Below are 14,100 nucleotides of genomic sequence, written 5' to 3' on the forward strand. Positions count from 1 at the left end.
CATCACGGACACATTTGTCCCGTATTTTCCTCCACGACTTTGTTCCCTCGTTGGTGGAGATCTCCCTCCATGAATCAGAGGCCATCCGGCGTCCTCATAGTCCGCCAATGACGGCTTGTACAAGCGCTCATATTTAAAAGCTCTTCAATCTGATCCGTTCTCTCGTAAATGTTCTTCCTTTTAATATTGTGCTGTGAAAACGGAGATGTGAGACTCAGGCCCAGATGTTTGTCAGGAAGGTACGAACAGGCCCAGATGTTTGTCAGGAAGGTACGAACAGGCCCAGATGTTTGTCGGTGAGGTATGAACAGGCCCAGATGTTTCCACAGCTGAAGCAGATGTCTTTGCAGAACCTTCTGAAGAAGCAGGTGGAGACGAGGACCCCCGACGGCCGGAGGCGGATCACGCCGCTCTGCATCGCTCAGCTGGACACGGGGTAGGAGGACACAGGAGACACTATGGCGGCCCGTCGGGCTCAGACCCAACAAAAAGAACACCAGCTAACCGTCCCATCATCTTCATCTTCATCGTCTTCTTCTTCTTCTTTCTGCACCGACTTTTCCCCGGCGCTCTTCAACAGCGCCCCCATCCTGCCCTCGGGCTCCTCCATGTCCAACCAGCTCACCTCCCAGCTCAGCTCCGACTCCTCCCCGGGCCCCTCCTCCTCCCTGGGGCTGAGGCCCGGCCACGACCCCATGCTCCCAGAGAAACAAGCTCAACAAAGACTTTCCATTTCCCACACGGGTCTGTGCCCCCCGGCCCCCCATTGACTGAGGTGTGTGGCGTCTGCAGGTGAGCGCCGAGCCGCCGGTGTTCCTGGAGGTGGAGAACGAGGTGTCGCTGGTCGCCGGGTCCAAGCTCAGCCAGCTGCGCTGCTCCAGGGACGGACGGGAGTGGAACACGCTGCTGCCCAGCTCAGTGGTCACGGCAGCAGGGAGCAGGTACGAGACCCTCGAGGAGGGGGAGGGGTCTGAGGGCCGAACAGGCTACTCGTGTAGCTCCACCCACAACGTTAAAGGGATGGACACTTGAACGCATCGGTGTTTCCCTCCAGCGACGTCCTCGCCGTGGCCTGCCAGGACAGGATGTTGTCGGTCTTCTCTTCTTGTGGGCGGCGGCTCCTCCCGGCCATCCAGCTGGCCACGCCCACCTCGGCCCTGCACTGCTCCGCCCACTTCGTCATGCCGCTGACGGCCGGAGCGACGCTGTCCGTCTGGTCAGTGACTTTATGTGTGACTCTTTTTACTGATTAGATGTTTCTGTGGGGGGGGCAGGGGGGGCGTGTTCTCAGCATGGCGTCCGGCGGCTCTCGTTGATCAGCTGACCAGCTGTTTCTCTCTGCAGGGACGTTCAGAAGCAAAAAGCTCTGGTGAAGAACGAGTCTCTGCTGAGCATCTTATCAGGTGAGCAGGAAGAGACGTGATGAAGAGGACGTCAGTAGAAGCGTCTCAGTCTCACTCTTCATCTCTACACGTTTGAGTGACAGGTGCCGACGCCACGGTGTCCCAGTCGCTGCTGACCCAGCAGGGGGTCCCGGTCATCGGCCTGTCCAACGGGAAGTCCTACTGCTTCAGCTGGAGACATGGTGAGACGCGTTGCCATGGAGACACGACGGAGTGGGACTGGAGTGATGTAACACCCCCGCCCCCCCCCCCCCCCCCCCCCCCCCGTGGTGGAAGATTTTGCACAGACAATCGTTAAGTAAGAATCAAAGGCTCTGAGTCAAGTACGTCTTTTCTCCGTTTATTTCCTTGCAAGGGAAAAAGGGTCACAACAGCTACGTGGTCAGTAGACTGTCAAGAACCTCCTTCTGCCCCAACACACCGAGGCAGTTCTTATACCTAAGTTTAGATATCGGTGGCGTCAACCGAAATCTTTGACCATCTTGTTGAGCATCTACAGCCAGGGTACTGGGAACATCTTATCCATGTAAGACACTTCAGTTCTTTGACCGTGTCCTTGCTCTCCCAACATGCTAAAACAAAGGTGGTCATAGACATAACAAACACTTTGTTCAATCTCTACAGCTATGACGCTGGAAACATCTCATCCAAGTGGGAGACATCAGTTCTTATGTCAGGGCCTTTGTGATCTAACCACTTGCAACTAATAAACTGGTTATACAAATGAAGCATTTAAAAGGGTCACATATCATTTTCCCATTACATTCCACTCTTTTGATTACATAATAATCACAAACTATGCAATCAATTTAGAATGACTACTCAAACAATTTACCACATATAATCTACCACATCAAATATCACAAAACATTGACATCTGGACATCGCTCACAAAACTTTGCCTGCCACAGAACAAAAACTCCCTAAAAAAACCTCCGAAATGGGAAAATAGGAAGAAATCTGTTAGGAGAAGATAAAGACTGGAAACCTTCTCACAGGATTTGAGCGTTACACCCCAGATGTCATGTGTACAGTATTGAAATAAAAAAGAAATGAGAACATGTTTAAATCACAATACCAGAACTTGATCCCCTTTCACACAATATCCACCGCCTCAGATATAGAATATTGTGGAAAGGTCATTATATCAATCATATTTACGTTACATACTAATAAATGCAAGAATAAAAGCTGTTTTTGTGAGAATGTTATTTCTCATTGTTTTAGCAAGCTACTGTGAAACCAGAAACATTTAGAACACCAGGAATGCACACAGACAGTGTGTCACTATGTCACTATGCGTACGTGTCGAGGTCGTAAGTGTTCAGCTCGTCAAGGGAGTCCGAGTCACTGTTGGGGTTATTGTCAGAGTCGTTCCATGATAAGAGAGAACCACTCTTTAGGCAGCGGACTACGGAATCACAAAAAGATGCTGAGATACAATGAAACTGAAGCAAGCAATAATATGAATAAACTGTCGTGGCACAAACGACTACTGTGTCTATGTGGAGGGGTCCTGGCCGTGTTCTTCTTCTTGTGTTGGTCCGCAGGTACACGTTGGGATGTGGAGTCTGTCAACCTTCTTTCTTGTGAGGCATCCGCGTTGTAGACAGTCAACACAGATCACAATGCACTGTGTGTCTGTCGGTCAACTGCCCGTCCGTGGTCACTGGATCGGTGGTGTCGGTTGATTGACACTTGTTGTGGAGGTAGGGTCGCCTGAGCCCACTGCTGGTACTGGATCTGGAACCTTCTTGCAATGGGATGCGTGGACCCAAGTTGCTCTTTCAGCTACCTTGACCGCTGTTTGGGTGACCAGGAGAATCTGGAATGGACCCTGCCACCGTTTAGCTTTCCAACTTTTCCTCCTGAAGTCCTTTACCACCACGAAGTCACCTGGTTGCAGTCGGTGTAGTGGACCCGTTGCTTCTCTTGGAAGTGCAGCTACAACCTGTTTTCTTACATCAGACAAAGTGGAAGACAGTCGAATGCAATAGGTTAACATGTCATTCTCGCACATTGTGGTGGAAGGGAGTGGTGTTCCTGGAGCTTCCACACCTATATGGGGAGGAACTGCGAAAAGGCTTAGGTTGCTGCGTGTTCGTTTCCTCATCCGCATGTACATCAGAACCAAGGGCAGTGCTTTTGTCCGCGGTAGGCCTGTGTCTGTGCAACATTTGGCCAGTTTTGTCTTCAATGTTCCATTTTCTCTCTCTACCGCTCCTCCACTAGCTGGATGGTATGCGCAGTGTGTTTTTAAGTCAATACCCAGGTATGCACTTAAGTCTGTGATTGCTTGGTTGACAAAATGTGAACCATTGTCACTAGAAATTTTGCTTGGGATTCCCCAGCGGGGAATGATCTCTGAAATCAAGGCTTTAGCCACTGTGGAGGCTGTCTGCTTACTGGAGGGAAACACCTCAACCCATTTGGACCACATGTCTACCATTACAAGACAGTGTTTCTTACCTTCCGATGTGGAGAGTTCCACAAAATCCATCATTACATGTTCAAACGGTCTTGCAGGCGGTGGATGTGCTGCATGATGTGACACCTGTACTGAACGACCTACATTGTGAGTTGCACATGTTATGCACGCTTGGCAGAACCTTTGTGCGTAAGCTGCAAAACCTTTTGTGAACCATGTTGCATCAATGATACTTAACATTCCCCCTTTTGACACATGGTCTAACCCATGAGTCAATTTCGCATAGTGAGGGAAGAAATGTTTAGGTAAGCATGGATTACCATTCGGACCATACCAGATGCCGTCTATGAATTTGGAGCCTGAGGAGGACCAAAAACGTCTCTCATCTGAAGTAGAGAGGGACTGCACGGGTGCAAGAGAGGAGGGAAGAGAACACATGGCAGGAACTGGGCGTGATGGTTTGGGAAGAGGACGTCTAGCAGCCGCTTTTGCAGCTAAGTCTGCTCGCTCATTCCCCTTTGCGATGTCGCCTGTGCCGGATGTGTGCGCTGCACATTTACTAACGGCAATAGCTGTGGGCAACAAAATGGCATCCAATAGTTCTGCTATCAGAGTGTGGTGTAACACTGGTTTGCCATCCGATTTGAGAAAATTTCTGTGTCTCCACAGCGCGCCGAAATCATGAACCACGCCAAAAGCGTATCTGGAATCAGTGTGAATGGTTGTCGTTTTATCCTTAGCTAGTTTACAAGCTTCTGTTAGCGCGATTAATTCTGCTGCTTGGGCTGAGAGGTGACATGGAAGAGGGCCGGAACACAGAACAGCTGAGTCTGAAACCACAGAGAAACCCACAAGATTAGAACCAGTCAGGGGATCCCGTGAAGCAGATCCGTCAACATACATTACCATGTCACTGTTGAGCAGAGGTGTATCTGCGAGGTCTGGTCGAGGTGTGCACTGAGCTTCCAGCTCAGCCAAACAATCATGCTCCTCTCCATCCTCCGGAGTGGGGAGAAGAGATGCAGGATTGAGGACATTGCAGCGTTTTACTGTAACATTCGGCATGTCTAGGAGACATGTGTGATATCGAAGGTAACGCGCTGCAGATAAATGAGACAACTTATGTTCGAGAAGAATCAGTGAAACCGAATGTGGAACCAATAATGTTAGCGTAGCATAGCCTACAATGTCACGAGAGGCTGTAAGAGCCTTTTCAGCAGCTGCCACAGCTCGAAGGCACTGTGGTAAGCCTGCTGCTACCGGATCGAGTTTTGCGGAGAAATAAGCTACTGGTCGTAGTTTATCGCCATGGGATTGTAGGAGCACTGATGTCATACATCCAGAACGTTCATCCACGGTTTGTGAGGATCAGGAAGACCCAAAGTCGGAGGAACTTGTAACGCGCATTTCATGTCCGTGAAAGCTTGAGAGGCTGCAGGGAGCCACTGAATTTTATCATGCGCGCTGAGATTTTTTCCATGTATCAATGCGGACAGAGGTTGCTCGAGTTGGGAGTAATTTGGAATAAATGACCTACAGTAGGAACACATTCCCAAAAATGACATCATCTGTTTCTTGGTTTGTGGTTTTGGAAGTGTTACAATTAAGGCAATGCGTTTTGGTGATAGTGTCTTCCCTTCACCGGAAATGTTATGGCCTAGGAAATGAACGTTCTGTGAAACAAACTGTAGTTTGGATAGGCTGGCCTTGTGTCCTTCCGCTGCTAAGTGTTGAAGCAATTTGAGTGTGTCCTGTTCACACTGCTTTTGTGTTGGAGCTGCAATTAAACAGTCATCAACATACTGCAAAAGAGCTGTTCCTGGGGACAAAGTGAGGCTCTCCAAACTTTCCCTGAGTGCCTCGTTGTAGATCGTAGGTGATTCTGTGTAGCCCCGACACAAGCGTGTGAAAGTGTAAGGCTTGCCATTGAAATTAAACGCAAACCAAAACTGACTGTCAATGTCCACAGGGACACTGAAAAAAGCATTTGAGAGGTCAACCACGGAAAACCATCGAGCATCAGGTGGAACCTGTGCCATAATGGTGTAAGGGTTGGGAACATTTGGGGCTCGTGCATGGACGGCTGCATTAACGGCTTTTAGGTCCTGCACGAAGCGCCACTCAGTTGGTTTGCCTGCATCTCTGATCTTTTTAACTGGGAAAATAGGTGTTCTTACCGGCGAGTCAGGACATGGAACAATGACTCCGGCCTTTAAGAGGGAGTTGAACACCGGTGTTATACCGTCAATGGCCTCTTGGCGCAGTGGGTATTGATGTTTGTGGGGACGGAAGTCTGATCGAGGAGTGATGACCACAGGTTGACATTTTTTGATGAGTCCCACGTCATATTTATGCGCTGCCCACAAGGTGTCTGGAACAGAACTGAGGGCAGGAGAAATAGAGGAGACATTAGTCAAAAATGTATCAGTGTGTGTGTCAGAAAATATGTTATTTTCATCCATGACATAAACAGATCTGAGAGCAGGTGTGCAAAATGCGAATGGCTGTTTAAAGAAGCCTGTCGACGGAGAGCGCATCACAAGTGGATCTGGTGTAGCCTCCCAATCTGCCAATGCCTCGCACGCTGCGACAAAGGGTCCCAAATCTCTCCATTGGTCTGTTGCTGCTTTAGACAAGGAGATGTGTGGGAAAGAAGAGTCCACATTAAAGAGGTGCTGCTGAGAGGGGGTGAGAGAAACGGAAACAGCACATTTAAGTGTGGACCAAAACAATGTCATACATGCAATTTGATCATTCAGATCCTGTAGAAATAATGCATCATATTGCTTATCTGGCCCATGTGACACATGAGCTGTGCAGTGGAGATGTGAAGCATCCATGCACTCTGCCTCAGGCTGGACGCGTGATGCTGCCAGGTGGGACAGTTCTGATTGTGAGTCAACCGGAAGCCACCACTGGTACACAAACATTGGATCACTTATAACTGTCTTTGCCATCTGGTCAACGGCTCTGCATCTCACCACTTGCAACCCTGTAGGAGTGGAGATTAGGCTAATGCCGAAAGAACACATGAGGTCTCTGCCCATTAGATTAATGGGACAGCAAGAGGACAGCAAAAAGGAATGTTTTACTGTGATGTCTGGTTCAGGGTCAGTTGAGTCAGTGTGTGTACTGGTCATAGGTGCCGTAAATCTCTCTACAATAGTCATCCCTGAAGCTCCTTGTGAGAAAACCTGTTTTCCACTAAGTTTCTGACCTGGAAAATACTTCTGTTGTATTACAGAATGTGTAGCCCCCGAATCAACCAAAAACGATAAAAGTTTCCCTTGAATTTGCACCATAGTGGTGGGCATATTTTCAAATGATTTTCCTGAAAACTTTGCGTATGTGTGTTTAAGTGAAAGCTTTTGTTGTGTTCTCAATTGCTCTGTGATGTCCACGAGAGCTTGTTGTTGCTCTGGTGTGTGTGTGTGTGTGTGTGCAGGGAGTTAGTGCAGAAAGCGTTTCTTCATTGCAGGCTGCGGTGTGTGTGTGTTTTACTTCCCTTATCATGTGAGGCCTCAGCGTGGTTGCCGTCTCCCCCTCACATGCAGCCTCCTCCCCCTCCGCCTCACGTCAATCGGAATGTGCGTTGCCACCCCTTCCTCGTCTGGCCAGTCCACGCCCCCATCCTCTACGAGGTGCATTTTGTGGACATTCTCTGTGCCAATGTCCCTGTTCGCCACAGCGGAAACACGTATCATAGTCATTGGGTGGAGACAGCTGTGATCCCTCCTGGTTCCAGGAGGAGCGTCCCCTCGTCATATCCCGACCACGCCCCCTGAATCCGCCCCGTTGGTTGGGATCCCGTGGGCGGTCGTTTCTGGCAAGTTGAGTGACAGCTTGGAGCATAGTCAGTTGGGCGAGTTCAATCTGACGTGACCGCCATTTCCCCTCGTGGTCAGTTCTCTCTATGTCCATGGATTGCGCATGCGCAGCATGTTTCTTTACATCCGCGAGTCGCGAGTCTTCCATTCCAGCAACAGAGCGCTGCACATTCATTTTTATGTCGGGTAATAGTCCATTCATGAAAGCATTCTTCAGGTGTGATTCCCACGTCCCCAGAGCGTCTCCTAACGCGGCGGGTTGTGGAATGCCACTGTTAAGATTAAACACTGTGAGAAGTCTTTGGTAGTAATCATGGACGGACTCACCCGCTGCCTGCTTGGTATTGTTGATGGGAGTCATATCCACTTTGTCAGGGAACAATGTCTTTATGCCGTCGCTCAAAGCCGTGAGTGCGTCTCTGTACGGCTTATTTTGATTTGAACTCCATTCAACGTCTGCCGCACTGGTGTCTCCTGCAACCAGCTGGTTGAGCTTCTGGTAGTGAGTCGGACCCACGTGACTCATTAGAACACGTCGAATTTCAGCAAAGTTGGGCAGGAATTGCTTACAGAAGTCCATGAATGCTTCAGCAAACAGTCTTCCCGAGTGCTGTATCGGCGGGAGATGAGCCATTGCAGCTCTAATGTCCGTATCAGTCCAAGGCCGGAAAACAAGTATGGGACCTGAGTGTCCTGGTACTTGAATCATTGGGGTTTGGAGCACAGATTTTGCATCCGGGGGAACTCCCTCTGGGTCGAAAGAGGGGGAAACAACATCTGATGTAGATGGTTGCTCTGTGATCAGTTTGTTGATGGCAGGAGTGTCCCCTCCGGTTGCTCCTGGAGAGCGAGAGCGAGTGGGGAGAGCAGCCTGTCTCTTTTCCTCCTCTTCGCCGAGGAGTCGTTCCTGTGCTGCTTTCACTGCCGCTTCCTTTTCCTCCCTCTGCCGGGTGTAGTGAACTTTTTGAGCTTGTGACCATGCAGACGAAGGTTGCTGGTTCGCAGATGAAGCAGGGTACGGTGGTGGGCATGTGTTGAGGAGAGGGCCGCCAGCCCCTGTGAGACTCGGATACAAGGGAGAAGAAGCACATCGGTCATTTTGTTCAATAACATTTGGATCTGTTTTTTCAACCAATGTGGTTTTTGCGCATGTCAATTCGTTAGCCATTTGTTTCCTTTCTCTACATTCACATTCATCCTTCCACCATTTTAACCATTTACTTTGTTTCTCAATGTCCTCCAAGTCTTTGCCTTTTATCACCCTCTGAGTTTTTATACCCTTCTCTTTTCCCTCTAAGCCTGTTCGTAACATGTTCAGTTTTATTCTACTTGAAGAACCATTTGCAGGGAACCCAAAATCTTTTGACCACTCGGGCAAAAACTCTAGAGATTGATCTCCATATTTCCTTCTCATCAGATCCACAATGGGTCCCTCCGGAGAACCCATTTCCTTTTTACCTTTACCGTGTACACCACCCATCTTTCAGGCGTGGTGAAGTATACTTTTTATTCCTTAAAATATAGTCGTCACTATAAGTCTTGATTTTCTTTTACGTAGGAAAAATACAAGTTAAAACCCAACCAGAACTATTGGTTAATAAATATAGGTCAAGGGCGCAAATATCTGTTTTCAGATTACTGTCCGAAAACCCCGATATTGTTCCTGTCTTCCTGTTAGGTCAATGGCTGAGATTTTGCGATTTCAGTGAACTCTCAAAATCCCTCCTATCTTCCCCTTCGGTCAAGGGTCACAATTGTCAATTGCCCCTGTCTTCCCCTTTGGTCAAGGGTCACAATTATGCGACGCAAATTGCCCCTGTCTTCCTCAGTAAAAAGTTGGATGCTGATGAACCGGAAATACTGTACAATTACTCTTATAATTTTATACACATTTTTCAAATAACCGGATAAAAAGACAAGTTATCATCATTAGAAGCCCAATCAAATAACCGAAATTTGGATTTTCTAAGAAGAGAGAAAAAAATAATTAAAAAAATCCCAAAGTACTAAATACCCGTCTTTGTAACCTGTTACCACCCGTTATAATTCAGGAAGCCCCGTTTGAAAATCAGAATATCAACTTCTTACCCGATTCGTGTGAAAATCTTCCTCATCGGATCGTGTTGAAGCCAATCAGGTCTCTTTTGGTCGCCGGTTCCCTCTCTCTGAGTGTGATGAGGTATAGGGCAGAATCACGTTTTGGTGGATCCTGAAGGGGTCCCTTCCCGGACGTCCTCGGAGTCCCGACGGAGCTTCAAACGATCCCACTTCTGACACCAAATTGTGGTGGAAGATTTTGCACAGACAATCGTTAAGTAAGAAACAAAAGCTCTGAGTCAAGTATGTCTTTTCTCCGTTTATTTCCTTGCAAGGGAAAAAGGGTCACAACAGCTACGTGGTCAGTAGACTGTCAAGAACCTCCTTTTTCCCCCCAACACATCGAGGCAGTTCTTATACCTAAGTTTAGATATCGGTGGCGTCAACAGAAACCTTTGACCATCTTGTTGAGTCTCTACAGCCAGGGTACTGGGAACATCTTATCCATGTAAGACACGTTGGTTCTTTGACCGTGTCCTTGCTCTCCCAACATGCTAAAACAAAGGTGGTCATAGACATAACAAACACTTTGTTCCATCTCTACAGCTATGACGCTGGAAACATCTCATCCAAGTGGGAGACATCAGTTCTTCTGTCAGGGCCTTTGTGATCGAACCACTTGCAACTAATAAACTGGTTATACGAATGAAGCATTTAAAAGGGTCACATAACATTTTCCCATTACACCCCCCCCTCTTTTGTCACTCAGGACTCTGGTAGCAGACAAAGGAGACTCCATGGTCCAGTGTGCCGACTTCAGGAGCTGCCTGCCTACCCACGATGCACCTGTGTCCTCGGGACCACTGGCTGTTATGCAGGGATGCAACCTCAAGTAGGACACCACAAGGGAGGGGGAGGGTCTAATGGCATCTCACAGTCCAATCAGAGGGATCCGATGCCGTCATACCTTTATTAAAACAACACAAGCAACAAATCAGATGTGTTGAAGTATAAGACCCGTAAAGTGTCTCCGTCTCGTCCCTGCAGCGCCGGGCGGCTGGCGTCCCGCCTCTCCTCCACCCCCCACCACCTACAGCAGAGCATGACGCTGGCCTTCCTGGAGAACCAGCTGACGTCGGCTCTGACGCTGCAGTCTGCGGCGGAATACCGTCACTGGCTGCTCATCTACGCCCGCTTCCTCGTCAGCGAAGGTACGCCCCAAAGACGCTCCCTGACGCTCGCTGTAGAGGAGCGCTTTCAACACGCGTGTGTGTGTGTTTCCCCCCCCAGGCTCTGAGAATCGTCTCCGAGAACTCTGCAAGGAGCTGCTGGGTCCCGTCCACAAATCAGCCGCCACGGCGTGGGAGCCCAGCACGCTGGTAGAGAAACTAGTTCCTCCCACACAACCTCTCGTGTCTTTAGACCTTAAACACTGAGAGGACACGAACGCTGTGCTTCATTTTACTCCGTCAAGTGAAACGCTTGACTGAGTTCATTTGAGTTCCGCTCTGGTCGCCAGTTACAGGGCTTTTATTGTGAAAGGTAAGCGCAGAAGCAGTGGGTCTGGTTTGAAGGAGCTGTAAAGGGATCACTGGGGTCCTCCAGAGACTCTGAGGACATGAAGGGACGTCCTCCCTGCATCTGATGTACTCTAGGCCGTGTCGCTAACCGCTAGCTAGCGGTGCTAACGTGCGTCTGTGTGTTCAGGGCCTGCGGAAGCGCGAGCTGCTGCGGGAGGTCTTACCCGTCATGGTGGAGAACCTGAGGTTCCAGAGACTGTTCACCGAGTACCAGGACCAGCTGGAGCTGCTGCGCACCAAATAACACACACACACACGGCTGGACTCATCGTGAACTCTGACCCCTCGTGTCCTCAATGGGGCGAAATACAACAACACACACAATGCTGCTGTTGTTGTTGTGATGAACTTTGAGACAGTCGCTTCTCAGAGGGAAGAAGTGGTTGTTCTTCTTATTTCAATCTCACTTTGGGGTGAAAGAATTAAATCTCCAGGATGTTGCTGATTTAATGAACGAGTTCATCGCTCTGCAGAGTGGATCCAACTTCATCTCTACGGCCATTTTTGTTCGTTTTTAAATGTTTGTACAAGGCAGACTTTTTTTTCAACTTTCTAAAAGAACAGAAATGTGCAGAACTTTTTCTTTCAAAGAAATAAAGTAAACAAACAGTGTGTGTGTGTAAAATGAGAGTTTTCTGACCCACAGTCATGTGACTAACCTGTGATCAGCTGATGCTCCAGCAGCTACTGACCGACCTTCTGTTCCCACTGAGTCTGAAGAAACGCCTCAATCATCTTAATCAAGCCTCTCCTCGGCTGCTTTTATTGTGAAACTCTTAAAACTCATTGTGAAACCCAAACCCTGGCCAAGTTGTTTATTGTGAAATTCTTGACACAAACAGGAAGCTGATGTTCCAGTCTCTCTGATGGATGATGCTGAGTTCTTCTCTTCTCATGCAAGTCTCGCTCAGAGGATCTTTGTCTGTTTCAGTAGAACAAAGTTTAGTTCTTCCACTCAACTAAAGAACATCTGTTAGCAGAGACACTTACTACAAAATAAAAGCTGGTGAGGACACCGAGGTGCTTGAATGTGGAAAAGAACATTGGACAAACGTGCAGAAACACTAGGATGTTTATTTATTCCTTCTGACAGTTTTCTAGCCAGCGACTCTTTAGGACAGATTATGCATCCAATTTAAACACTGATGATGTGAGAAGTATTAGAAGATACATACAAGTTAAAACATCTTGATATTCATTTAGATTCTTGAATAAAATTTGATGGATTCATTTTTTCTTCCATAAACACTCTTTACACAATATGTGGATTTATTCAAATGTAACAAATGCATTTTAAATAACGATCATTTCTGGTTAAAGATCATCTGCAGAGAATCATTGCATCCTAAATTTCAGACGTTGCATAATTTGTCAACCGCAGGAAACTTGCAGCGCTTCTTTTGAATAAGAGCACAATTCAAATTGGATGTAGGGTTTTTTGTGCTCTCCAGCTTGTAGACCACATCACACCAGAGATCGGGCTGCTCTGATCTCTCTGTTATCTCTGTTACATTAAAGACCTCGTAAGGAGGAATCAGCACCTCTTTTTCGTCCTTTTTTACAGAGTGTTTCATGACGTCTGCTCCCATGCACGTGTGGATTTCAAAGCACGATGTTTTTCCATATTTTGTGAGGTCCTTTCTCCGCGAGGTGGAGGAAAAGGAGCCGAGGCGAACCGTTTTGTTGAGGACGTCTTGGTGGAAGAACTTGTTCGTCCTGCGGTAGACGTTGTAACACGTCTTCTCGCTGTTCTTCGTTTTTATTTTGTCGTCTTGGGCTTTGATTTTCTGCACGGCTCTGGTCAGATAAAAGTGCAGCGCGTGGTACTTGAATGCGGTCTTGTACTGCTCCCTCCCTCCTCCCTGCTCTCTGGTGGCCTTATTAAAATCAGCATATATTGCATTTGAGGTGTAAACAAGAAGAGCTGTATTCTCTTCTTTTGTTAAGGGTTCGGGTGGTTGAGTTGCCTCCTGTTTCTCCCAGATCTGATTAAACTCGTCTTCCTTCAGCTCTTCCTTTAGGAAGTCTTTGGCCTTCTTTTCCATATCAGCGACGCAGCCTTTGTACATGTCGTCCACAGAGTTCGGGGCCATGTCCAGTGGAAGTGGAGGGGGAGGTGGAGGGGTAGTGACCGGCTTACGTCCAGCATGCGGCTTAACAGGAATAAATGGAATCATGAGAATACATTGACCCATCAGCAAATGTTACAGTGAAACAAACCAGCTTGTACTTTACCATCAAGTTTCCTCCAGAGACGCCGTACGGGAGGAGCACCACCCACAGCACCATCACTGCCATCATCATCTTCATCCTCATCGTCCTGCACAGACACCTGCAGACAGCGATTGACGGAGGAAACCATCTCTGGGTATTTATGGAGTGGAGCAGAGACAAATGTCATTGGGGGAGTGAACTGTCATCGTGACCATAAAGGAAGTGAAACAGTGAGTGTAAGAAGAAGAGAAATGGGGCAAATCGATGTGTCGGATAAACAGCACCATAAAAGGTAAAGTAGTGGCTGGTGAGCTTCGTTTGAGGAAGACGTCTCTAACGTCTCTGACGAAGCTGCTTCAGTTGAGCTGAATAATGAGGCGTGTCCAGTTTATTCCTTTTAACTTCATCTCACACTGTATTTTGTTTAATATTTGAACATGTATTCTAATACAAACCCTTGAGATACTCATGGACATGCGGGTTAGCTGAGCCTGGAATCAAACCGCCAACCCTCTGATTGGAGGACGACCCAACTCACCCACAGTCTCCTGACTTCTCTGCTTCGAGTGTTTCCTTCGTACTTTTATTTTAGCATTTACTAGCTTACGCGT

General features: G+C 48.0%; 2 protein-coding genes and 1 long non-coding RNA gene across 4 annotated transcripts; 1 reads left to right on the forward strand and 2 right to left on the reverse strand.

Moving 5' to 3' along the window:
* Positions 1-4,415: 4,415 nt before the first annotated feature.
* Positions 4,416-10,453, reverse strand: LOC144386254 (uncharacterized). Of its 2 annotated transcripts, XR_013451944.1 has the most exons (3): positions 9,747-9,761; positions 4,738-8,722; positions 4,416-4,661 (listed from the first exon to the last, which is right to left on the reverse strand). It is a non-coding gene; the product is annotated as an uncharacterized LOC144386254 (long non-coding RNA). The 2 variants fall into 2 exon arrangements; XR_013451943.1 differs by having other exon boundaries at positions 4,738-10,453.
* An 11-nt stretch (positions 10,454-10,464) lies between these two features.
* On the forward strand, positions 10,465-11,887 carry LOC120814549 (protein HIRA-like). Its single transcript, XM_040169767.2, has 4 exons — positions 10,465-10,587; positions 10,743-10,906; positions 10,986-11,074; positions 11,403-11,887. Exons 1-4 carry the CDS (start codon positions 10,493-10,495, stop codon positions 11,517-11,519), a joined length of 465 nt encoding a protein of 154 aa, XP_040025701.2. The 5' UTR covers positions 10,465-10,492; the 3' UTR covers positions 11,520-11,887.
* A 442-nt stretch (positions 11,888-12,329) lies between these two features.
* On the reverse strand, positions 12,330-13,672 carry LOC120830171 (ecto-ADP-ribosyltransferase 5-like). The gene is made up of 2 exons (XM_040194676.2): positions 13,511-13,672; positions 12,330-13,428 (listed from the first exon to the last, which is right to left on the reverse strand). The coding sequence occupies exons 1-2, from the start codon at positions 13,589-13,591 to the stop codon at positions 12,628-12,630; spliced, it is 882 nt and encodes a 293-aa protein (XP_040050610.2). The 5' UTR covers positions 13,592-13,672; the 3' UTR covers positions 12,330-12,627.
* Between the last annotated feature and the right edge of the window lie 428 nt (positions 13,673-14,100).

Source organism: Gasterosteus aculeatus, chromosome 13, assembly GCF_964276395.1.
Source record: "Gasterosteus aculeatus chromosome 13, fGasAcu3.hap1.1, whole genome shotgun sequence".
NCBI classification, from domain to species: Eukaryota; Metazoa; Chordata; class Actinopteri; order Perciformes; family Gasterosteidae; genus Gasterosteus; species Gasterosteus aculeatus.